This window comes from Microcaecilia unicolor, chromosome 3 (assembly GCF_901765095.1).
Source record: "Microcaecilia unicolor chromosome 3, aMicUni1.1, whole genome shotgun sequence".
In the NCBI taxonomy this organism is placed as follows: Eukaryota; Metazoa; Chordata; class Amphibia; order Gymnophiona; family Siphonopidae; genus Microcaecilia; species Microcaecilia unicolor.
This window is the reverse complement of record NC_044033.1, coordinates 482,998,020-483,023,688: the sequence shown is the minus strand read 5'-3', so window position 1 is coordinate 483,023,688 and position 25,669 is coordinate 482,998,020. Positions and strand designations below refer to the sequence as shown.

General features: G+C 43.6%; 1 protein-coding gene across 1 annotated transcript in view; it reads right to left on the bottom strand.

Moving 5' to 3' along the window:
* The window catches only part of SENP6 (SUMO specific peptidase 6), a 344,871-nt gene that overhangs the window by 206,658 nt on the left and 112,544 nt on the right, over window positions 1–25,669 (bottom strand). Inside the window, 1 exon segment of the mRNA XM_030199054.1 lies at window positions 12,376–12,518. Coding sequence (XP_030054914.1) covers window positions 12,376–12,518 — 143 coding nt within the window.

The following is a 25,669-nucleotide window of genomic DNA, read 5'->3' as shown; positions in this document are numbered from 1 at the left end:
CCAGATTCTGAGTAGCTTAATCTCTGTCTTGATGGGAATAATGGCTCCTGCTAGTTGGGGAGGAAGGGAAGGAGGCGGGGGAGGTTGAAGATGGATTTCCTACCCAGAGTATGTTAGTCTTGTCTGGGTTTTTAGGTTGTGAGCAGAACCAAGAGAACAGAAATTCGAAGACTGTGTTCTTCAGTGGGTACAGTGTAGCAGAGTCTCAATCTGGGAATAACAGGATGACATCTGCATAAGAGAAATATTTAATTTCAAGAGAGTTCAGGATTTCCCCCATGCCTCTTAAGTAGAAGTTAAAAGGAACAGGGGATAGAGATCCTTGAAGTACTTCATGTTGCATTTTCCAGGGATGGGATAAGGCATCTTGCTATTTGACCTGGATAGATCTGTGTTGTAAGAAACCTAAAAAATCATTTTAGGACTGCTGCCGTGATACCTACTTAGTCCAGAATGATTAATAGTGTTATGGTTCACAGGTCAAAAGCAGCTGATAAATCTAGCTGCATTATGAATACCTGGAGGTCTTTATCGAGAAGTAAGCGCAATTCCGAGAACAGTCTTGCCAGGACCGTTTCCATGCTGAATGAGAGACGGAATCCTGATAGGATCCAGTAGGTTGTGTTGTAGTAGACAGTCCAGGAACTGGGTCGCTACAATAGCTTCCATGATTTTGGTAATAGTAGGTATGTTTGCTACTGGGCGGTAATTGTTTGTTGTCAAATGATTCTCCTTTTATGAGTGGAGAGAGAAGGATACCTCCTATCTGTTTAGGGAATTCCCCTGATTTCAGCAATCTCTCAACGAGGATGTTTAGGTGCATTTGTATTATTGGAGGTGCGAGTTTTAGTAGGTTTGCCTTGCAAGGATCTAGTGCACGATCGTCTTGAAATTTGGCTAGGGTGTGTGAGAAGTTTTGAGATTCTACTTCTTTGAAGGAATTCCAAGTGTGGTTTCCAGGGCAGCCCTGTTCCATAGCAGGGTCAGCTCTCGTCTGCTGTTTTGATGGCTTAGGGATAGATGTTAACAGCTTTTCTACCTTCTCCTGGAAATGTGTGGTAAAGTTGTCTGGACTTAAGATTACTTTTCACCACTTTTTGTGGCGGTTTTGATAGGGTCTTTACAAGATGAAAGACAATGTGACGAGTTGCTGTTTTCTTGTATCTTCTAAGAGTAGTACTACTTTTTTTTATGTTCTGATCATTTCCTTGTATATCCTTATTTGGGATCTCCAGAGGTTTTTATCTTGGTTATCCCTCGTTTTCAGCCAGATGTGTTCCAGGTCTATACAAGATTTCTTTTGCAGTAGTAGTTCCCTTTGTATACCAGGGCCTGATGGCTATCCTCGAAATATTCTTTTCTGTTAGCCGAGCTATTTTGTCTACTGTGATTTGTACTGCTAAGTTCCAGTTGGTGAGAAGGTCTTTTGGTGAGGTTTGGCTTATGCTGTATTTTTGATGTAACTTCTTCCCAGAGCTTCTTCCTATTTTACCTCTAGTAAGTATTTTTTCTCTGTGTCCTTTGGTTTGTTTAATGGATTTTGCAGATAGGCAATATTCTTGCAATTTGACCAGATAATGATGGAAGCTTTCCATGTGTTCCTTACTGAGTAGAAAAGATGTATTGGTGTGAGGAAGGCATCGATTAAGTGTCCACTTGCGGCAAGTTCCTTCATTTATTATCTTTAACTTGAGTTTGGTTAGGAATTGGATTAGTGACTGAGTATCTTGGCAATCATCACCTTCAAGGTGTAGGTTGAAATCCCCTACAATTATGATTATTGGATGAGATGCGAGGTACTGTATTATAAATGATTGAAGGTCATCTACTACTAGCCTCCATGGCCCCGGGGATCGGTATATTACTACAATTGTGTAGCCTTTGTCATTTATAGTGTCTATTTGTGTTATGTGCAGTGAAGAGCGGTAAGGGGGCTATTTTACAGTTACTACAGTATCAATATAAAGCACAGCTAATAGGCACAGGAAGCCTCAGTTTAAACTATAATTCCCTTCTACCCACCCCAGGCCTGATCTTTGATTTATAGGTCCTTGAACAAATTAGAAGGCTACAAATTTAATCTTCTCTTATTTGTCAGCTGAGAGGTGCCCAGCTCTACCACCGGCTGCCTTTCAGGTGCTGTGGAGGACTTGCAGCTCATCTGCCTATCCTTACAGCCTTCTCCGGGGTGACACCCAGGTCCACTCCGATCCACTCAGGGCCTCAGCTCTAGGTGCCGCGCGCCGTTACATTTTTCTCTTTACATCTAATCTTCTTCCTAGTTGCTAAAGTACCTCAGTCATTTATGGCCCCTATTCACATTCTCTTCCTTCACCTGTCCCTTCCTAATCTTTTCCCTCACCCCCTACCTCTCTCCGCTACAGGAACTCACTGCCCATCCATCGACTTCATCACCTCACCTTCTCTCCTACCCTCTTCCTCCCTCTTGGCTTTTAATCTCCGCCTCTTTCTTCCCTCCATTTTGCCTTCCCCATTCCACCTAAATACCTCTCGCCTTCGACGCCTTCGTGGCCACACCTCTCCTACTCTCCTCCGCTCTCTTTTACTCCTTCTCTTATTCTCAGCTGGTGACATCAATCCCAATCCTGGCCCCCCTCACCAACTATTATCCCAACTCTGCAGATCTCACCGCGACCTCTCTAACCTCATCTCTATTTCTCTACTCCCCTCTTCTTCTCTGCCCTTCTCTTGCGCCCTATGGAATGCCCGCTCTATCTGTAACAAACTCACCTATATCCAGGACCTCTATCTCGCGTCACCTCCATCTGCTCGCCATAACAGAAACCTGGCTCTGCCCTGACGACTCTGCTTCAGTCACAGCCCTGTGCCATGGCGGTTATCTATTTTCACATACTCCTCGCCCTGCTGGCCGTGGGGGCGGTGTTGGACTACTACTCTCTCCCTCCTCCAGATTTCAACCCCTTCTTCCACCTCAATCTCACTGTTTTTCCTCCTTTGAAGTCCACTCTATCCGTCTTTTCTCTCCTCTGCCTCTTCGAATAGCGGTTATTTATCGTCCCCCTGATAAGTCCCTTTCATCCTTTCTCAGTGACTTTGACGCCTGGCTTGCCTTCTTCCATGATCCTTCCTCCCCTTCTCTCATCCTTGGTGACTTTAATATTCCTGCTAATGATCCTTCCAACTCTTATATTTCCAAGTTACTCGCTTTAACGTCCTCCTTTAATCTCCAACTATGCTCCACCTCCCCCACTCATCAAAATGGTCACTGTCTTGATCTCATCTTCTCCTCCAACTGTTCACCCTCTAGTTTCCTTGCCTCTGATCTTCCCTCCTCTGATCACCATCTTATAACTTTCACACTTAAATCTCCTCCCTCCCAGTCCCGTCCTACCTTATCTAATTTATCTAGGAATCTTCACGATATTGACTCTTCATCTCTATCCTCCCATGTTTCAAACCTCCTCTCTACTGTGGCACCATCCACGTCTGTCAACGAGGCTGTTTCTTCTTACAACAATACTCTATCCTCTGCCTTAGACACTCTTGCACCTTTGATGACCCGCCCTGTAAGGCGTACAAAACCCCAACCTTGGCTGACTTCTAATATCCGCTACCTACGTTCCTGTACCCGCTCCGCCGAACGCCTCTGGCGGAAATCTCGGGCCCTTGCTGATTTCTTACACTTTAAGTTCATGCTGACCTCCTTCCAATCTGCTCTTTTACGTGCCAAACAGGATTATTATATCCAACTGACCAACTCTCTTGGCTCTAATCCTCGACTTCTCTTCACCACATTGAACTCTCTCCTCAAGGTGCCCCCTCCCCCAACTCCCCCTTCATTATCTCCTCAGACCCTTGCTGAATTCTTTCACAACAAGGTTCAAAAGATAAACCTTGCTTTCTTTACCTCACCACCTCTCCCTCCACTAGTCCGTTTCCCTCTCTCTCCTTCCTCTCATTCCCTTTCCTCCTTTCCTGAAGTTACTATTGAGGAAACTACACCTCTCCTTTCTTCCTCAAAATGTACCACCTGTTCCTCTGATCCCATTCCCACTCACCTTCTTAATGCCATCTCTCCTGCTCTTATTCCTTTTATCTCTCACATTCTCAACCTCTCACTTTCCACTGCGACTGTCCCTGCTGCCTTTAAACATGCTGTGGTCACACCTCACCTTAAGAAGCCTTCACTCGACCCTACTTGTCCCTTTAATTACCGACCCATCTCCCTCCTTCCCTTTCTCTCCAAATTACTTGAGCGTGCTGCTGTTCACCGCCGCTGCCTTGATTTTCTCTCCTCACATGCTATTCTTGACCCACTACAATCTGGTTTTCGCCCTCTCCACTCAACTGAAACTGCGCTTACTAAAGTCTCCAATGACCTATTACTGGCTAAATCCAGAGGTCAATATTCTATCCTCATTCTTCTTGATCTTTCCACTGCTTTTGACACTGTCGCTCACAGCATACTTCTCGATACCCTGTCCTCACTTGGATTCCAGGGCTCTGTCCTTTCCTGGTTCTCTTCTTACCTCTCCCTCCGCACCTTTAGTGTTCACTCTGGTGGATCCTCTTCTACTTCTATCCCTCTGCCTGTCGGCGTACCTCAGGGTTCTGTTCTTGGTCCCCTCCTCTTTTCTATCTACACTTCTTCCCTTGGTTCATTAATCTCATCCCATGGCTTTTCCTACCATCTCTATGCTGACTCCCCCCAAATCTACCTTTCTACCCCTGATATCTCACCTTGCATCCAAACCAAAGTTTCAGCGTGCTTGTCTGACATTGCTGTCTGGATGTCTCAACGCCACCTGAAATTAAATATGACCAAAACCGAGCTTCTCATTTTCCCCCCCAAACCCACCTCCCCGCTCCCCCCGTTTTCTATTTCTGTTGATGGCTCTCTCATTCTCCCTGTCTCCTCAGCTCGAAACCTTGGGGTCATCTTCTCTGCTCATATCCAGCAGATTGCCAAGACCTGTCGTTTGTTTACAACATCCGTAAAATCCGCCCCTTTCTTTCCGAGCACTCCACACCCTTGTCACCTCTCGTTTAGACTACTGCTATCTGCTTCTTGCTAGCCTCCCACTTAGTCACCTCTCCCCCCTCCAGCCGGTTCAAAACTCTGCTGCCCGTCTCATCTTCCGCCAGGGTCGCTTTACTCATACTACCCCTCGCCTCAAGACCCTTCACGGGCTCCCTATCTGTTTTTGCATCCTGTTCAAACTTCTTCTACTAACCTATAAATGTACTCACTCTGCTGCTCCCCAGTATCTCTCCACACTCGTCCTTCCCTACACCCCTTCCCGTGCACTCCGCTCCATGGATAAATCCTTCTTATCTGTTCCCTTCTCCACTACTGCCAACTCCAGACTTCGCGCCTTCTGTCTCGCTGCACCCTACGCCTGGAATAAACTTCCTGAGCCCCTACGTCTTGCCCCATCCTTGGCCACCTTTAAATCTAGACTGAAAGCCCACCTCTTAAACATTGCTTTTGACTGGTAACCACTTGTAACCACTCGCCTCCACCTACCCTCCTCTCTTCCTTCCCGTTCACATTAATTGATTTGATTTGCTTACTTTATTTATTTTTTTGTCTATTAGATTGTAAGCTCTTTGAGCAGGAACTGTCTTTCTTCTATGTTTGTGCAGCGCTGCGTACGCCTTGTAGCGCTATAGAAATGCTAAATAGTAGTAGTAGTAGTAGTTGTCTATACTGCAAATATTGACCGCATTGTAAGAAGATTGTTGTACACTTATTATTGCCTACTTAGTCTCAATTGTTAGCTACACTGAACTCGAGTATAACTTGGGATAATGTGGGGGTATAAATGTCTTAATAAATAAGGGCATCTCTATCTGCCAGTAATTAACTCTTAGAAATACAGTCTATTTAGATCCATAGAGGGGAACCTATAATGTTTAAAATAGTAATTATCATAATAATAAAACTAGCAATCTTAGGGAACTTTAGTCTCATCACTGCCTCAAAGGATAAAACCCACCTAAGAATAGATGGTTCACGGTAGGCTCAGGCAGACTTCGTTATGTGACTCAGAAGCATTCGCCCTCACAAGTTTTGCCCCAACAGAATTCTTTTGCTCCATTACAGCACTGTGATGTTCCTGAAAATAGAACTGAGGCGGAAGAAAAAGCAATGAAGGTGGAACAAAAAGATATGAAGGTACTCAAAGAGAAAAGACACCCCCAGATCACAAATGTTGAAACACATACCAGGAAATGTAGATGGAAAGCGATGACCACAAATGCTCGCAGTCTAAGCAATAAAGTTCATGACCTTCAAGCCCTGATGTTGGAGGCAGACTTAGACGTTGTTGCAATCATGGAGACGTGGCTCAGTGGTTCCCATGAATGGGATGCAAACATATCAGGCTATAATCTATTTAGGAAGGACAGAGATGGTCGTAAAGGTGGAGGAGTAGCTCTGTATGTGAGAAATGATATCGCACCGACTGAAATGACAGGGACCTGGGGAAAGGAAGACACGATATGGATCACCTTAAAAAGAGATGATAGAACCTCTGTCCACGTGGGTGTTGTCTACAGACCCCCGACAAAATTGGAGAAACTAGATAAAGATCTGATCGCAGATATCCAAAAGTTGGAAAAGAAGACAGAGGTGCTGTTGCTGGGAGATTTCAATCTGCCGGATGTAGATTGGAAGGTTCCATCTGCGGAATCAGAAAGAAGTAGAGAGATCGTGGATGCTTTTCAAAGTGCTCTGCTCAGACAAATGGTGACGGAACCCACGAGGGAGGGATCAACGCTGGATCGGGTGCTCACAAATGGGGATAGTGTGTCAAATGTCCGAGTGGGTGCCCACTTGAGCAGCAGTGACCATCAAACGGTTTGGTTTGATATGACAGCTGAAGTGGAGGGCGGCCACTCAAAACTCAAAGTCCTGGATTTCAAGTATGCTGACTTTAGTAAAATGGGGGCATACCTGAGGAAGGAGCTGATGGGCTGGGAGGGCGAAAGAGAAGTGGAAGGACAGTGGTCCAGGCTGATAGAAGCTATAAATAGGGCCACAAACCTTTATGTAAGGAGAGTAAATAAAAGCAAGAGAAAAAGGAAACCGATATGGTTCTCCAAGCAAGTGGCTGAGAAAATAAAGGCCAAAGAGTTGGTGTTCTTGAAATACAGAAAAACTCAAAAAGAGGAACACAGAGGAATACCGGATGAAACTGAAAGAAGCCAAGAGAGAGATATGTCTGGCGAAAGCGCAAGCGGAAGAACAAATGGCTACAAACGTAAGGAGGGGTGACAAAAATTTCTTCAGGTATATTAGTGAAAGGAGGAAGACTAAAAAGGGAATTGTGAGATTGAAAGACGCTGCGAACCGCTATGTAGATAATGATGAAGAAAAATCAAATTTACTAAATAGATACTGTTGTTCTGTTTTCACAGAAGAAAATGCTGGAGAAGGACCGTGATTGACTGGCAAAAGTACATATGAGAATGGAGTGGATATAGCACTGTTCTCGGAGGAGAGTGTGTATAAACAACTTGAAAATCTAAAGGTGGACAAAGCCATGGGACCGGACGGGATCCACCCCAGGATATTGAGGGAGCTCAGAGATGTTCTGGCGGGTCCTCGTAAAGATTTGTTTAATAAATCCTTGGAGATGGTAGAGGTTCTGTGGGACTGGAGAACAGCGGACGTGGTCCCTCTTTACAAAAGTGGTGATAGGGAAGAAGCTGGAAACTACAGGCCGGTAAGCCTCACTTCAATTATTGGAAAAGTAATGGAAGCAAGGATAGTGAATTTACTGGAAGCCAATCAGTTGCAAGATCCGAGACAACACGGTTTTACCAAATTTGTTTTCGCATAACCACTCACAATGTAATCCATAACCGAGTTGTAACAAACTGTATTTCCACCATTCACAATGTATTGTAAGCCACACTGAACCTGCAAATAGGTGGGAAAATGTGGGATACAAATGCAATAAATAAATAAATAAATAAAGGTAAATCGTGCCAAACGAATCTCATTGAATTCTTTGACTGGGTGACTGGAGAATTGAATCAGAGACGTGCTACAGACATAATCTACTTAGATTTCAGCAAAGCTTTTGACACGGTTCCCCACAGGAGGCTCTTGAATAAACTAGACGGGCTGAAGATAGGACCCAAAGTGGTGAACTGGATTAGGAACTGGTTGACGGACAGACGCCAGAGGGTGGTGGTTAATGAAATTCGCTCGGATGAGGGAAAGGTGAGTAGTGGAGTGCCTCAGGGATCGGTGCTGGGGCCAATTCTGTTCAATATATTTGTGAGTGACATTGCCGAAGGGTTAGAAGGTAAAGTTTGCCTTTTTGTGGATGATACTAAGATTTGTAACAGAGTGGACACCCGGGAGGGAGTGGAAAACCTGAAAAAGGATCTGCGGAAGCTAAAAGAGTGGTCTAAGCTTTGGCAATTAAAATTCAATGCAAAGAAATGCAAGGTGATGCACTTATGGAGTAGAAATCCACGGGAGACGTATGTGTTAGGCGGTGAGAGTCTGATATGTACAGACGGGGAGAGGGATCGTGGGGTGATAGTATCTGAGGATCTGAAGGTGACGAAAGTGTGAGGCCGTACCTAAAAGGTTGCTAGGCTGTATAGAGAGAGGTGTGACCAGCAGAAGAAAAGAGGTTTTAATGCCCCTGTATAAGTCATTGGTGAGGCCCCACCTGGAGTATTGTGTTCAGTTTTGGAGGCTGTATCTTGCTAAGTATGTAAAAAGAATTGAAGCGGTGCACAGAAGTCACCTTAGACCGGAATCACACACTAGAAAACCATGTGAAAAACACAACAAGGAAGATGTTCCACTCAATGTGGAAATTAAAAAGAGTAAAACCCTTCTTCCCAAGAAACATCTTTCGTAACCTGGTACAGTCAATGGTGCTAAGCCATCTAGACTACTGCAATGCACTATATGCGGGCTGCAAAGAACAATTCATCAAGAAAACTTCAGACAGCCCAAAACACCGCTGCCAGACTCATATTTGGCAAAACAAAATATGAGAGCGCCAAACCCCTAAGAGAAAGGTTACACTGGCTTCCACTTAAAGAACGTATTATGTTTAAGGTCTGCACTCTGGTTCAAAAGATCATACACGGAGATGCTCCGGCCTACATGACAGACCTGATCGACCTACCATCTAGAAATGCCAAAAGATCAACACGCACATTCCTGAATCTTCACTTCCTCAGTTGTAGAGGACTGAAATACAAACTAACACATGCATCTAGCTTCTCCTATATAAGCACAAATCGATGGAACGCACTGCCAATGGATCTGAAAATAATTCACAATCTAACTGACTTTCACAAATCACTGAAGACCTATCTGTTCAACAAGGCATACTGCAATGACCCATATTAAGAACTGCAATATAACACAACACCTCACTTGATACCCAAATGTTTTCTCCTTATGCTTATTGTTAATTCTTGTAGATCATCAATATTCTCTGTATCATACAAATTGCATCTATACTCTGAAATGACGTGCTATTAATCTCTCTCTTTAATCTTCCAGGTCATCAATATTCCTTAGGAAATGTCAATTGTCTCTTTCACCCTATAATGACGATCCATTATGTTATTTACTTAATCAATTATGTCAACCTGTTCTTCTATTTAATGTCAATTATACCTTTTTACTCTAGATTGGCAAATGCCTTGAAGGAAAACTGTAAGCCACATTGAGCCTGCAAATAGGTGGGAAAACGTGGGATACAAATGCAGCAAATAAATAAAAAAATATGCAGCTATGACTACGAGAGGTCCAAGGCCGTGAGGAATTCCCTGGGCTGGACCGCAGTGATTACCGACCGTACGGTCTCTTATGAAAATGCCAAATACTGAGGCAGCAATTGATTCCCTTGAGGTCCAACACCGGACAGAAGGATCCATCCTTTTAGGGAACCATGAAGTAAATGGAATATTGACCTGTACCCAATTCCTGGGGAGAACAGGAACAATCACCAGAAATAAGCTCCTGCATCACCTCATAAACTGGAAAAAGTCCTTGGTGGGGGAAGGTTCTCGCCATTTTTGGGTTAGTCAATGACAACTGTCTCTCCAGGATCGCAATATTCAAAGCCTGTAAGACTTCTGTAATAAAGGTCAGGAGTTCCTCCCTATGGAACATCCTGACTGCCGTGAGATCATCATTCTCCTCTCCAAGCAGCTTCCCTTCTTCCAAGTCCTGCTGCTTGTGTGAAGAGAGGGAAGGCACGGAAAAATTCCATCCAACAGCATCGGGGAGAAGGGGGCTTGAGACTCCACCTCTTAAGCTGCCTCCAAGTGGGGACACTTTGACCCACTTGAGACCAACAACGCAGGTGGATCCAAAGGCAGACCAGGCAGCTGTAAGTCAGCTTCAGTAAGCGGTTGTGCTCTTTTTAAGAGAAAAGCTCTGTGTAAGAGAAATACAAATTCAGGGGAAAATGGTGCCTCCATTTTCATGCCTCTGGTGCCATCCAGAGAGGTATCCTCCCTCAGAATTCTTAAGCAGAATGGTCCCCAAAACCAGCTCAGTACTTTGTAATTAACTCCCTGCTGCTGCAGTGTTTGTCGAATGGGAATCCAAAATGGCTGCCGACACCGCGGGAGCCAGGGAATAAGAGAAACTTGCGTCAAGAGCACAGGAAGAATGAGCACTACCACCCCCCCCACCCCCCGGACAGCCTCCTGACGCTGCTCTCCACTGCCCACAGCGGGAGCAGCATTTTACTACCTCCTCCACCATCGACATGCAGTGAACCGAACTAGCGCTTCCCCAGAAGGAAAGAAAAACTGCAGACTCACAGTAGGCAGTGTTCAGGCGCCTCAGGAAGGCTGCGTGCAAAGGAAGGAATCTTTCCATTCTCCTATTAAGCCCAGAAAAACAGTCAGTGCAAAATGCCCAGAAGCACCACCAATGCAAAATCACCAGAGAGATGTTGCTAGTATTTCTTTTTTTTAAAGTGAGCTGTGGAGGAGACTATGGTCAAGGGCTGGAGAGGGTATCGGGGTGGGGGAGGGAACTGATCACCAGGTGTACCTCCTAAAGTAGGCACAGCTCAACCTAACACCCCCAAGCTTATGGAACAAGTTCCCCAGAACAGAAGCTGCAGCCAGATGAAGCCAGTAGCAGGGATAAGACCGTCCACCCACCTGCTGGAGATAGAGAATACCGAGGATGCCAGGAGCACGCCATCCAATAAAACAAGAGTTAACTTAGTGCTCTCTATCTCCACCTGCTGGTAGATGGTCACTATCCACCTGTCTCAGGAGTCATCTGCTACTGACGCTAAGGACCTTATGTTACGACTGGTCTGGTATCGACGTGAAGAAAGTCTAAGATTATTCACTGTATGAAAAGGCATTTGAATTACGTGGCTGTTAAGAAGTCACATATTCATACATACTATTGAAATTTCACATGAACATCTATATTTTAACTTAGAAAAATCATGTGTCCTAAACAGCAGGTGTAAGCTGTGCCCATTTTATGAGACAAATTACCAGAAGAGCTCCATGGAGATATATCCTCATTTCATTTTTAAGGGGGGGCTTAAAATTTTGTTTCCTCTAGAAGAAGGCTAATCTTTAATTAACAGCTTTTTGTATGGATAGTTTGAGGGGTAACCAATTAGACAGCTTTTTAATTCTCTTATGAATGGATTTGTTCCAGGAAGACAGTATATAAATTACTCGTAAATAATCAAAACATTGAGGGATGGGCTGGTTTTCCAAATGGAAACTGAGCAAAATGCATAAAGAAAAGTATGGACATACTATTTATCCATACATGCAATTATAAAATTACTCCCATCCCCAGTGATCAGTTTTTATTCCCCTCTCCCCCCCACTACAAAAAAAAGAAGGCTCACACATGGAACAACACTAATAGGGAAAAAAATCCTATTTAGAAACCATAATAAAAAGAAAGATCCCGTTAAAGTTTCAGTCAAGATTATGGAGGGAAGGGGCAAGGCTGTAAATAGTTATCTTTTTACAAAAATAAGCCATAGTACATCCTTGAATTACTTTTCTCATCTTCAGGAAGGGGAAAGTACATATAAAAACTTGCACAAAAAGCACCGTGGAACTTTTTGGCAGAAGTGCTCAATTCAAAATGAAAGCAAACGTTCCAGTGGTTTTCATGCAAGATTTTGTTTGCACAAATGTACTTTCTAGAATGTTTTTCCCTGCAGAAACAGTACAACTTTAATCCATGCCTAAAAATATGCTAAATTAAAATAATGGATGCAAACAGACTCACAGGCTCTTTGCACATTCATTGCAGTACATCTGCCAAATTTATAACTGGTGCAAAAGTTTTTATATAACTGACCAGTAAAAACAATATCATAATTTCATACTGTTTCTCTGACCCACCTCTAAGTGGGATTTATGTACTGCAGCAGAAGAAAGAGGTAAATGAGACTGATAGAAATCACAGCGACGTTTCTGTTGTACCTTCCTTTTTATTTCAGGTTCCAGTTCCAAATCAGAGTCTTCGTTATATTCCTGTACATTTTCTGTAAAATAATCACACAAATAAATTTTTTTTTAGTTAGGTTGAACTTAATTTAAGATTCCCTTGACTCAGACTGTAGTTATTTATGTATTCAAATATTTTCAGTGATTTACTATACCACCACATTTAGGTAAGCAAACCCATTAAGGCAGTTCACAATTCAAGGAAATAAGTCGAACTTTGAGAGTCATCTTTATTCCCCTGAAGCAGCCATTGGCAAAACACCTGGCCCTTATTGGGAACGAGTTTGATAATTGAATCTCTACATACCGTATTTTTCGGACTATAAGACGCACCGGACCATAAGACGCACCTAGGTTTTAGAGGAGGGAAATAGGAATTTTTTTCCTTTTTCCCTCCTCTAAAACCTAGGTGCTCCGGTGCGTCTTGTCCGAGTTTTGGATCGCCGTCCCCTACTTACGCGATGCCATGTTCCCTGGTGGTCTACTGACGTCGGGGCAGGAAAGAGCCCCCTCTTTCCTGCCCATCGCGCTGCTCTCCGTGCTCCTGACTGCTTCCTGACGGTCTCGGCGAGATTCAAAATGGCCGCCGAGAATCTCGGCGGCCATTTTGAATATCGCCGAGACCGTCAGGAAGCAGTCTGGAGCACGGAGAGCAGCGCAATGGGCAGGAAAGAGGGGGCTCTTTCCTGCCCCGACGTCACTAGACCACCAGGGAACATGGCATCGCGTAAGTAGGGGACAGCGATCCAAAACTCGCTACCTTCGGACTATAAGACGCACCCCCCATTTTCCTCCCAAATTTTGGAGGAAAAAAGTGCGTCTTATAGTCCGAAAAATAAGGTAGTTGCCCCAGGAGACTTTTGAGCACGAGTGGTTCTTCCCTTGGTTCATTAATCTCATCCCATGGCTTTTCCTACCATCTCTATGCTGATGACTCCCAAATATACCTTTCTACCCCTGATATCTCACCTTGCATCCAAACCAAAGTTTCAGCGTGCTTGTCTGACATTGCTGTCTGGATGTCTCAAAGCCAACTGAAATTAAATATGACCAAAACCGAGCTTCTCATTTTCCCCCCCAAACCCACCTCCCCGCTCCCCCCGTTTTCTATTTCTGTTGATGGCTCTCTCATTCTCCCTGTCTCCTCAGCTCGAAACCTTGGGGTCATCTTTGACTCTTCTCTCTCCTTCTCTGCTCATATCCAGCAGATTGCCAAGACCTGTCGTTTCTTTCTTTACAACATCCGTAAAATCCGCCCCTTTCTTTCCGAGCACTCTACCAAAACCCTCATCCACACCCTTGTCACCTCTCGTTTAGACTACTGCAATCTGCTTCTTGCTGGCCTCCCACTTAGTCACCTCTCCCCTCTCCAGTCAATTCAAAACTCTGCTGCCCGTCTCGTCTTCCGCCAGGGTCGCTTTACTCTTACTACCCCTCGCCTCAAGACCCTTCACTGGCTCCCTATCCTTTTTCGCATCCTGTTCAAACTTCTTCTACTAACCTATAAATGTACTCACTCTGCTGCTCCCCAGTATCTCTCCACACTCGTCCTTCCCTACACCCCTTCCCGTGCACTCCGCTCCATGGTGAAATCCTTCTTATCTGTTCCCTTCTCCACTACTGCCAACTCCAGACTTCGCGCCTTCTGTCTCGCTGCACCCTACGCCTGGAATAAAAACTTCCTGAGCCCCTACGTCTTGCCCCATCCTTGGCCACCTTTAAATCTAGACTGAAAGCCCACCTCTTTAACATTGCTTTTGACTCGTAACCACTTGTAACCACTCGCCTCCACCTACCCTCCTCTCTTCCTTCCCGTTCACATTAATTGATTTGATTACTTTATTTTTTGTCTATTAGATTGTAAGCTCTTTGAGCAGGGACTATCTTTCTTCTATGTTTGTGCAGCGCTGCGTACGCCTTGTAGCGCTATAGAAATGCTAAATAGTATTAGTAGTAGTAGAAAAGGAGTTTGTGATCACAGATGGACCTGAAAGTTTACAGCTGGAAGCTAAATAATTTTTGATACAAGAAGTTTGTACTCTATTTGTTAGTGTCTGTAACCGATATTTATTATTCAAGCTTTTTTTTAATCTATTTTTTTCTCCTCATTGTGTTTGAAATTATTCTTGACTTTTTAAAATTTGTATTTCGATAAACATCAAAGACATATTCACACTTTGACCGGAAATTCAGAATACACAACAGAAGAAATCATTATCTTAATATCTCAAGAAATAAAGCTTACATACAGTCCACAAGGAGGAGGAGATCCAAGAGCAGTAAATCCATGGAAAAATGGAAAATCAAGGAAATTGAGCAGGAAAGTGAGCAACAAGAGAAGTATTAAAATCTGAATGTTTTAAACTAAAACTTCTTCCTAGTCTGCGGATCTGTAAAATGTGTAATCTGCCCAATTACCACTGGGTAAACACCTGCAATACAAAAATAAAAATATTTTTGTAGTTCCGGAAGAGGTGCATACTGGGGGTAGGAACTACCATCGAGCTGCTGTGGTAGTTCCGGATTAGCAAGCGGTAAGACCAAAGCAAAGAATTTATTTAATCTCTCGACTATGAATTTGTCCTCACTGGTTGCCCTTTTTACTCCTTGATCATCTAATGGTCCTACTAACTCCCTTACAGGCTTTCTGCCAGACCGTTTTATTGCTGACTTTGCATCATACCTTAATTTCATGCTCCAGCACGGTCACTTCCCCGTTGAGCATGGCCATATTCTCCTGACACCAATCCCGAAGGACCTGAAGTGTGAGCCTAGTGTTATCAGCAACTATTGCCCTGTTGCTACAATCCCCTTTCTTGTGAAGACTATGGAAGGCTTGGTGAATTCACAGCTATCTGACTACTTGGACAAATTCTCAATTCTTCATGCCTCCCAATCTGGATTCCGGCGCAACATAGCACCGAGACAATTCTACTTACCCTCTTGTCCAACTTTAGAAAAGAACTGTCTTTCGGAAAGAACATCTTGCTTCTTCAGTTTGACATGTCAAGCGCATTTGACATGGTTGACCACAGTCGCCATGTTACTGGCGGAAAATGGTGTTGGCGGCCCTGTATTGGATTGGTTTCGGGAATTCCTGTCATGCCGATCCTATCGGGTCAAAGTCCAGTCCTCTATCTTGCTGTCCTGGAAGTCTTGCTGTGGGGTCCCTCAAGACTCTCCCCTTTCGCCTTCCTTGTTCAACATCATGATGTCCCCTCTCGCAGCGGCCCTCCACAACAAAGGGTTGAATCCCTACATCTACGCTGACAATGTGACCATCTACATCCCCTTTCGCTCTTCCATAGCCGAAATCACAGCTAAGATTCAGACCAGCCTCGCCATCATGTCTAACTGGGCTAGCACATTTAAGTTTAAACTCAACCAGGAAAAAATGCAGTGCCTCATCCTCTCCTCCCAGTTTAACAAGCCTATCCCGGCCTCGGTCACTGCGCAGAACATCTCCATTCCTGTCGCTGCCAGTATGAGACTCCTTGGGGTCATTCTGGACCCCCACCTGACCCTTGAGCTTCAAGTCTTGTCCGTCACGAAGCGCATGTTCCTTTCCATGAGGTCCCTTAAGCGTATTAAGCAGTATCTTCCTTTTGACCTGCTCAGGACGCTAATCCACTCACTCGTCTTAAGCCACTTTGACTATTGCAATGGAATTTATACTGGTTGCAAGGAGCACGTCCTTAAGAAACTTCAGACTGCACAGAACACAGCGGTGCGACTGCTATTTGGCAAATCTCGGTTTGAGGCAGCGAAGCCCCTCTGTGAAAAGCTCCACTGGCTCCCGATCAAAGAGAGAATTGAATTCAAAATCTGTGTTCTCGTTCACAAGATTGTCTACGGGAAGGCCCCAACCCATATGTTTAGCCTTATCGATCTCCCACCCAGGAATTCCGTGAAGACCTCCCGCACCTATTTGACTCTCCACTTTCCTAACTGCAGGAACTTGAGGTATAAGCTGCTCTTTGCCTTGTCGTTCAGCTACACATGCCCCCGTTTCTGGAACACTCCGCCATCACCATTAAAACAGACAGCCGAACACAGCCTATTCAAGAAATCTCTAAAGACTTACCTGTGTAATCGTTCTTACTCCACTCCTGCTTGATCCCCTGAATTCCCTCATTCCTCTCCCCTGTTGACCCCCTCTCTTCTCCTCCTCTACTCTCTACTCCATCTTGCATATGACTTATTGTATTGTACTCTTTCTTCAACGTTGTAAGCCACATAGAGCCCGCCTTGGTGGGATTATGTGGGATATAAATGTTCACAATAAATAAAATAAATAAATAAATGCGAAAATGTATTTTCACATATGTTAGAAGTATTTGCCTCTATGGCAAGTTTCTTTTCAAATTCTCTTTCACTTTTCCTTATTAATGCTTTGCATCTAATTTGCCAGTGCTTATGATTTTTCCTCTTTTCTTCTTTTGGATCCTTTTTCCATTTAAAATATGTTCCTTTGGAATATAAACTGTATAATTTGGGACATCCAGTTTATCTGTCAAGATATCAAAATAGATCTCTCAGCTGGAACTACGCTCCTCACAAGAGTCTAACTCCCAGGTCTTGAAGTTATTAAGCTTATAACAACTAGAAAAAGAGTGTTTTCATATACTGGACCTATTCTTTGGAATTGCTTGCCTGAGGAACTTCGTAAACTGGAAGGGCTCTTCAGCTTGGAGAAAAGGCGGCTGAGGGGAGATATGATAGAGGTCTATAAAATAATGAGTGGAGTTGAACGGGTAGAAGTGAAGTGTCTGTTTAATATTTCCAAAAATACTAGGACTAGGGGGGCATGCAATGAAGCTACAAAGTAGTACATTTAAAACGAATCTGAGAAAACGTTTCTTCACTCAACGTGTATTTAAAGTCTCTGGAATTTGTTGCCAGAGAATGTGGTAAAGGCTGTTAGCTTAGCAGGGATAAAAAAGGTTTGGATGGCTTCCTAAAGGAAAAGTCCATAGACCATTATTAAAAAGGACTTGGGGAAAATCCTGCTTATTTCTGGGATAAGCAGAATAAATGTTTTGTACTTTTTGGGGATCTTGCCAGGTATTGTGACCTGGATTGGCCACTGTTGGAAACAGGATGCTGGGCTTGATGGACCTTTGGTCTGTCCTAGTATGGCAATACTTACGTAATGTTTCTTCTTATTTTGCCTTTTGTAAGCTGTTAAATTTGGGTTGTTTCAACAACATTTTATGATTGATGTATTGAAGATTTTATTATAATGAAACTGAATATCTGTTTGACACGAAGGTATTTATGCAGCATATTAAAAAAAATCAATCCAATCCTAATAGCTTTTTTTACTTCCCCTTTTAACCATGGTGGCTGTCATTTGCTCTTCTTTCCATCTTTTTAATATGTAAAATACATTTGGTCTGGGCTTCCAAAATTGTTTTAAAATACCATGTACACATCTGATTAAACTCCTAACCTTTTTGGCTGCTCCTTTTAGGGTTTTCTTTTTTTAAATCATTTTCCTCATTTTATCAAAAGCTGACTTCTGAAAGGTAAGTGCTGCTACAGCAGATTTCCTTAAGGGTCCTTTACTAAGCTAAGGTAGAAAGTGATCTTAAATCGCTTCTATGCAGCTTTTCCCCATGCACTAAGGCCATTTTTACTGCAGCAGTGAAATGGCCAGTATTCTATTTTTTCAAGTAATGGCCATGCAGTTAACATTAGCATGCAGCCACTGAAAACAATTACCGTGTGAGCAATTACCACCACCCATTTTGTAGGCGGTAAGGGGTCACATGCTTCCTGTGCTAATCAGTTGGCGCATGGTACTGTAGATATGCTGATTAGCAGACACGCCCCCTCAACTAAAAAATAAATCTTTTTTAGCTTGCAGGTAATGCCTGCCAATTTGGAATTTACCACAGGATGCCTAAGTGTGTCCCATAGTCTAGTGCTTGCAGCAGCTTAGTAAAAGGACCCCTTAGTGTCTTCACTCCAACTATTAACTCAAATTTGATCATGATATGAGCATTATTTCCAGCAGACCCAAAACAATTACCTCTTGCACAGAGTCCTGCATTCTAATAAGGACTAGATCTAAAATAGCCCCTCCTCTTTTCAATTCCTAGACCAGTTGCTCCATGAAGCAATCATTTAATTTGTCTAGGAGTTTTACCTTTCTAACATTTCCTGACATGACATTTATCCAGTAAAAAAAATGTCTTGTCTTTTGTTTTATGCTGTATTTAATTTTGTTTATTGTAACTATGTATGTTTTAACTGTAATCTGCCATAAACTGTAGAATGAGCAGAATATAACATCTTTAAGTAAATATATATATATATATATATATATATATATATATATATATATAAAAGCAATACTTTCTGCCAAAATATGGGCCAAAAGATAAGTGGTCTTTCAAAGAAAACTAGCTGTTAAAAAGAGATCTACATGGATGGGGAGACCTTAACATTCAAACGCCTGAACAATACAAGAAAACCTTGACAACGGCAGAACAAGAAAGTCTTGACAATGGCGGAACAGTTAAATCAAATCTCACCATCTAAAAAAAAATATATATCACAGAAGTAGGAGAACATGGCCACCCAACAGATGGACAACCCCCCCCCCCCCCACACACACACCTTTCCAAAAAACAAACAAAAAAAACCCACTATCTTTTCTCTGTATAGACTCTCCACTTAGCTTTTTGTCCAGGAAATATTATCAATAGAAATCAAACAAAAAAGATTTCTATTGATAACCTTTAAGAGTGGACTAACACGGCTACCACATCTCTCTACTTAAGATGTCCAGGAAATATAAACAATATATATTGACTTGGTCTCTGACAAAAGATGCCTGACAATTCTTGAAGATGCTAACTTTCAAAAAACATATACATAGCAACACAATGGATGACGACAGATAAAGAACTGAACGGTCCATCCAGTCTGCTTAACAGTCGAATTCATTACAGTCAATGATCACCAACAATGAATGTGATATATAATATCTATACTTGATCCTGATCTTTTTTTGGGACACAGACTGTAGAAGCCTGCCCAGCATTATCCTTATGTTTCAGCTACTGGAGTTGTAATCAAAGCTCTCTCCAGGACATCCTAATCTGTCTTGCCATACATGGGACACAGATGGTAGAAGTCTGCCAGCACTGGCTTTAGTTCCTCACAGTTCAGGTACTTAAGGAGCATGGGAGCGTGACTTCAGATGCTCTCCTAGGAGTGAGGAAGGACTCCAGAGGCGATCCCACCCGGGGGATTTATGATGCCTGCAAATTGGTTTAAAAGATTAGTATTGTGAGTTATTTTGTTTTATATATTGAGTTTGTTTGAAGCATTGTGAGTGTATACTTTACCCTGTAAGTGTGGGTTGTTTGTAAAAGAGTGTGTTTTTATTTTTAGTTTCCCTTTCTGATGAAGACTTTTGAAACTCGGCCAGAGTTAAAGGGAGCAGTTATTTTGATGGCAAGATTGGAATGGATGAATGATATGTGATTTTAATGAAGCACAAGCACGAGCACAATATACCCCAAGGGAAGTGAAATAATTATGTGAATATGTGTGTATATCGCATTGTGGGTTGGTTTGTGTAAGATATGTGGGGGAAGAGAAATCAGGGTGTCATGAATTAACATATTCCTCCTTTAGGTTTAAACAAACGTTGAACTGTATGTTTTATTATCCATGTAGGTAATATGGAATGTACCATAATTTATGGGCGGAGGTTTGAGCTCAAGTCTAGCAATATTTAATGTGAGTAGTTCATGACTTATACATATGCATTATAGACATACGCATATATTGGTGAGTAAGATCTACTTGGGCGCAGCTGTATGTACATACACAAATATTAGGAGGTGGAACATCATATGTGCAATGATGGTTCCATTGTGACACCACCACATATTCCTCTTGGGGATATAATGGGTGTAAACGGTATGGTCTGAGCACATTTAAAACAATTTAAAACACTTTAGCATTTTTTTAAGTGCATACATATATATATATAAAAAGATAAATTATTCTGAACCCAAGTTTACTATAGTGAGTTTAGTTCCTCACAGCCAGAGTCACCATCTAAGCATCACTCAACCCATAAACATGCATGTAGTCATTTAGATTATGGTTTTATACCATCCTCTTTCTAACTAGGGATCCTTTGTGTTCATCCCACACCTTTCTGAATTCTGTCACCGTTTTTGTTTCCATCACTTCCCTCAGGAGGGCATTCTAGGCATCAGCCACTTTCTATGAAACAGTATTTCCTGACGTTACTCCTGAGTCTACCACCCCGCAACCTCAATTTATATCCTACAGTTTTACCATTTCTCTGGAAAAGATCTGTTTGTATAGTAATACCTTTAAAGTATTTGAACACCTGCATCACATCTCCCCTATCCCTCCATTTCTCCAGGGTACACGCTGGATTTTTGATTACCGTTTTGGGCTAAACATTTTTTTTTTTTAATAGTTTCAGCTATTTTTTAAATATATCTCACTTAGAAGATAAGAATTTGGTAATTTGTTTTATAAATACATGTTGGGTTTTGCAATCCTGCATGAAAAGTAAGAGTCATCTTATAACATTCTCATTTGTATAATTTTTGTTATAAATCAAACTTTTGTCACTGTAAGAATAGATATAGTTGTGAGTGACAGCAGATTTTTAATGACCTCTTAGACCACTGTATTAATGTTGTTTAACTTGACTGTAATAAAGAATCAGATCCATTAAAATTTGATGACAAGCTGAGCAAAAGAAACTCTTTGCTTTAAAGAAACAAACTGAATATACATTATTTTGTGTACAAACTGCAATAAATGAAAATCTAAGGCATCTATATGTCTACTTATCTACTATAATAAAAAGCACCGCCAACATTCTGAAGCTGACTCCGTGGCTTCAGTGAAGGGTTCATAACGTTCGTAAGTCTGTCACATCTCTCTGCCCCACCCTCGCGTCCAAACTTGATGATATCAAGGGCGGGTAATCAGAAGGCAGGACTGAGGGAACGAACTCACCTCCAACGTTCTGAAGCTGACTCCGTGGACGGCCAGGGCTTTCAATAACGCCGCCGCTTTGACGGAGCTAATCTGGGGACACAGTACAATCGCTGGGTGGCTGGGGGGCAGGGGACACAGAACAATCGCTGGGTGGCTGGAGGGGGGGCAGGGGAGAGAGGAGAATCACTGGGTGGCCGAAGGGGGGCAGGGGAGAGAGCATAATCGCTGGGTGGCTGGAGGGGGGCAGGGGAGAGAGGAGAATCGCTGCATGGCTCGAGGGGGGGCAGGGGAGAGAGGAGAATTGAAGGGTGGCTGGAGGGGGGGCAGGGGAGAGAGGACAATCACACACACTCTCTCCCTCACAGACACACTCACACCCAGTCTCACTCTCTCTCTGTAACACACACACACTCGCATGCTGCTGCCAACCACGCAGAGGGGTGGACAGGCAGGGGGTCCTGAGACAACAGGGGAGGGCTGGAGGGGGGGAAGGGGAGAGAGCATAATCACTGGATGGCTGGAGGGGGTGCAGGGGAGAGAGGAGAATCGCTGCATGGCTGGAGGGGGGACAGGGGATACAGGAGAATTGCTGGGTGGCTGGGGGGGCAGGGGAGACGAGAATCGCTGGGTGGCTGGAGGGGGGGGCCAGGGGAGAGAGGAGAATCGCTAGGTGGCTGGAGGGGGGGCCAGGGGAGAGAGGAGAATCGCTGGGTGGCTGGAGGGGGGCAGGGGAGAGAGGACAATCACACACACTTGCACTCAGTCTCACTCTCTCTGTCACACATAAGTACATAAGTACATAAGTAGTGCCATACTGGGAAAGACCAAAGGTCCATCTAGCCCAGCATCCTGTCACCGACAGTGGCCAATCCAGGTCAAGGGCACCTGGCACGCTCCCCAAACGTAAAAATATTCCAGACAAGTTATACCTAAAAATGCGGAATTTTTCCAAGTCCATTTAATAGCGGTCTATGGACTTGTCCTTTAGGAATCTATCTAACCCCTTTTTAAACTCCGTCAAGCTAACCGCCCGTACCACGTTCTCCGGCAACGAATTCCAGAGTCTAATTACACGTTGGGTGAAGAAAAATTTTCTCCGATTCGTTTTAAATTTACCACACTGTAGCTTCAACTCATGCCCTCTAGTCCTAGTATTTTTGGATAGCGTGAACAGTCGCTTCACATCCACCCGATCCATTCCACTCATTATTTTATACACTTCTATCATATCTCCCCTCAGCCGTCTCTTCTCCAAGCTAAAAAGCCCTAGCCTTCTCAGCCTCTCTTCATAGGAAAGTCGTCCCATCCCCACTATCATTTTCGTCGCCCTTCGCTGTACCTTTTCCAATTCTACTATATCTTTTTTGAGATACGGAGACCAGTACTGAACACAATACTCCAGGTGCGGTCGCACCATGGAGCGATACAACGGCATTATAACATCCGCACACCTGGACTCCATACCCTTCCTAATAACACCCAACATTCTATTCGCTTTCCTAGCCGCAGCAGCACACTGAGCACATACACACTCGCACGCTGCTGCCAACCACGCAGAGGGGTGGACAGGCAGGGGGTCCTGAGACCACAGAGGGAGGGGGGAGGTATCTCTGTCACACACACACTCTCTCACAGTCAGTGTCTTTCTCTCTCTCACTCTCACACAGTTTCTCACACTCGGTCTCATACACTCTCTCTCTCTCTCACTCTCACACAGTTTCTCACACTCGGTCTCATACACACTCTCAGTCTGTTTCGCACACATACTCTCTCACACTCTGTCTCACACACACACTCAGTCTTGTACAATGCCATAACAGGTGTTTGTAAGCCACATTGAGCCTGCAAATAGGTGGGAAAATGTGGGATACAAGAGCAATAAATAAATAAAATAAAATACAATACACTCTCTTGGTCTCACAGTCTGTGTATCGCACACATACTCTCTCACACACTGTGTATCTGTCTGAAACACACTCTCTCTCACAGTCACTGTCTCTCACATATGCACTCGCACACACACACAAACTCGCACACACACTCTCTCTCTCACAGACACACTCGTACCCAGACACACTCTCTCTCTGTCACACACACACACAAACTCGCACATTCACTCTCTCTCTCACACTCTCACACATACACACTCCGAGGAAAACCTTGCTAGCGCCCATTTCAGTTGTGTCAGAAACGGGTCTTATTTACTAGTAAAATATAAAGAAATGATATCAATAAGAGCAATTACAATGAAGATAAAAATTACTCATTCAAGTGTCATAGAAGTGATCAGATGCAGTTTTCAGTCTTGGGTACACTCAGGCCGACCAGGAGCTACAGATGTATGAATGGACAAGGAAATCATAAAGGAAGTTAAACATTCCCCAAGAGCGTGTTATCAGAGTCAACTGAAGAAACCAAACAACAGGACATTATGCAGGAGATTGTTCAATGCTGAAATTTGATCTTATCGGCCTGCTCAAAAATCTAAGTTGTCTGGCAAAAATATCGAAGATCGGTTTAATTTCTGTCAGAAATAAAATCGGCGGACAGCTGATCAATGGAAGTGAATCATGTTTTCAGAAGGAAGCATTTTCACTCAGTTCTACAGCTTCTGTAGACACATAAGGAGACCTTTAAATCAGAAACATAACCCAAGGTATGATATAGTCACAATAAAACAAGCACCAAAGTTATGGTTTGGGATGAATTATCAGGATCTGGTTGAGCAGGGCTGTGGATTACGCTGAAGAATATCACAATCAATAGAACTGTTTGAAAGAGAAACTCCCTTATATGGTAAGGAAGCCCTGCCTAGCGAATCCTAGGATGCACTGGGCAGGGCACAGGAATTTTGGAGGCAGCATTGGAGGGAGTCCTACTCCATCCTCTGCCATCTAAAGGTACGGGGGGGGGGGGGGGGGGGGGGGGGGGGGGGTCGGTCGGGTGTCTTGCGGGGGAGGGGGGCCTCTGCAAGAATGCAGATGAATGCTGGACAAGGCTCCCCATTCCTCCCCAAAGTTTTGTAAACCCTAACACCAGTTCTGAGCTGGTGTAGGGTTTACAGCGGTAGTAGCACCCTTATATGGCGCGCTGCCCGCCTAGCACTGGGGAGGAATACAAATGTCCCTGTTTAGCATGCATTTGCGTGCTATTAGCATTCAGAGACAGCGAGCACGTTATTACACATGCTTACCAGCTCTGATCCTGGAGTGCTAGTCTGGCACTAATGGCCTCTAGCACCCGTGTTTGCTTTTGATCATCTGGGCCATAAGGCATAGCTGGTTCATGAACAGACAACTGATAGAATCTTAACCGGGCAACAATTTCATTTCAGATAAAAAGGAAAGGAAATGCTGGGTGCCCTTGGTTAAATGTGGCCAAACTGAATTCTTGTATGCCTGATATGCCAATGTGTCAGTGGTCATCAACTCACTAGGTACCATGTCACAAAAATTTATGCAGGTACCACATCTTTCAGTTGCAGCATTCTCACACAGGTCACTGCCACTTACCACTATAGCGTAGCCCGTGTCAAGAATGGTACCAGAAGATTGGAGGGTGGCAATGTAACGCCAAATTTTTTAAAAGGTTCTAGGGGTGATCCTGGAAATTATAGATCGGTGAGCCTGAGGTTGGTGCCGGGCAAAATGGTAGAGACTATTATAAAGAACAAAATTACAGAGCATATTAAATAGTGTGGATTGATGAGACAAAGTCAACATGGGTTTAGTGAAGGGAAATCTTGCCTCACCAATATCTTACATTTCTTTGAAGGGGTGAAGAAACATGTGGATAAAGGTGAGCTGGTCAATATTGTGTATCTGGATTTTCAAAAGGCATTTGACAAAGTACCTCATGAGAGACTCCACAGGAAATTGGAGAGTGAAGGGATAGGATGTCGTGTTCTATTGTGGATTTAAAACTGGTTAAGAGACAGAAAACAGAGAGTAGAGTTAAATGGTCAGTGTTATCAATGGAGAAGGGTAGACAGTGAAATTCCCCAGGGGTCTTTAACATCAGCAAAATTCGCCCTTTCCTCTCTGAGCACACCACCCGTACTCTCGTCCACGCTCTCATTACCTCTCGCCTTGACTACTGCAACCTACTCCTTACTGGCCTCACACTTAGTCATCTATCCCCCCTTCAATCTGTTCAGAACTCTGCTGCACGTCTTATATTTCAC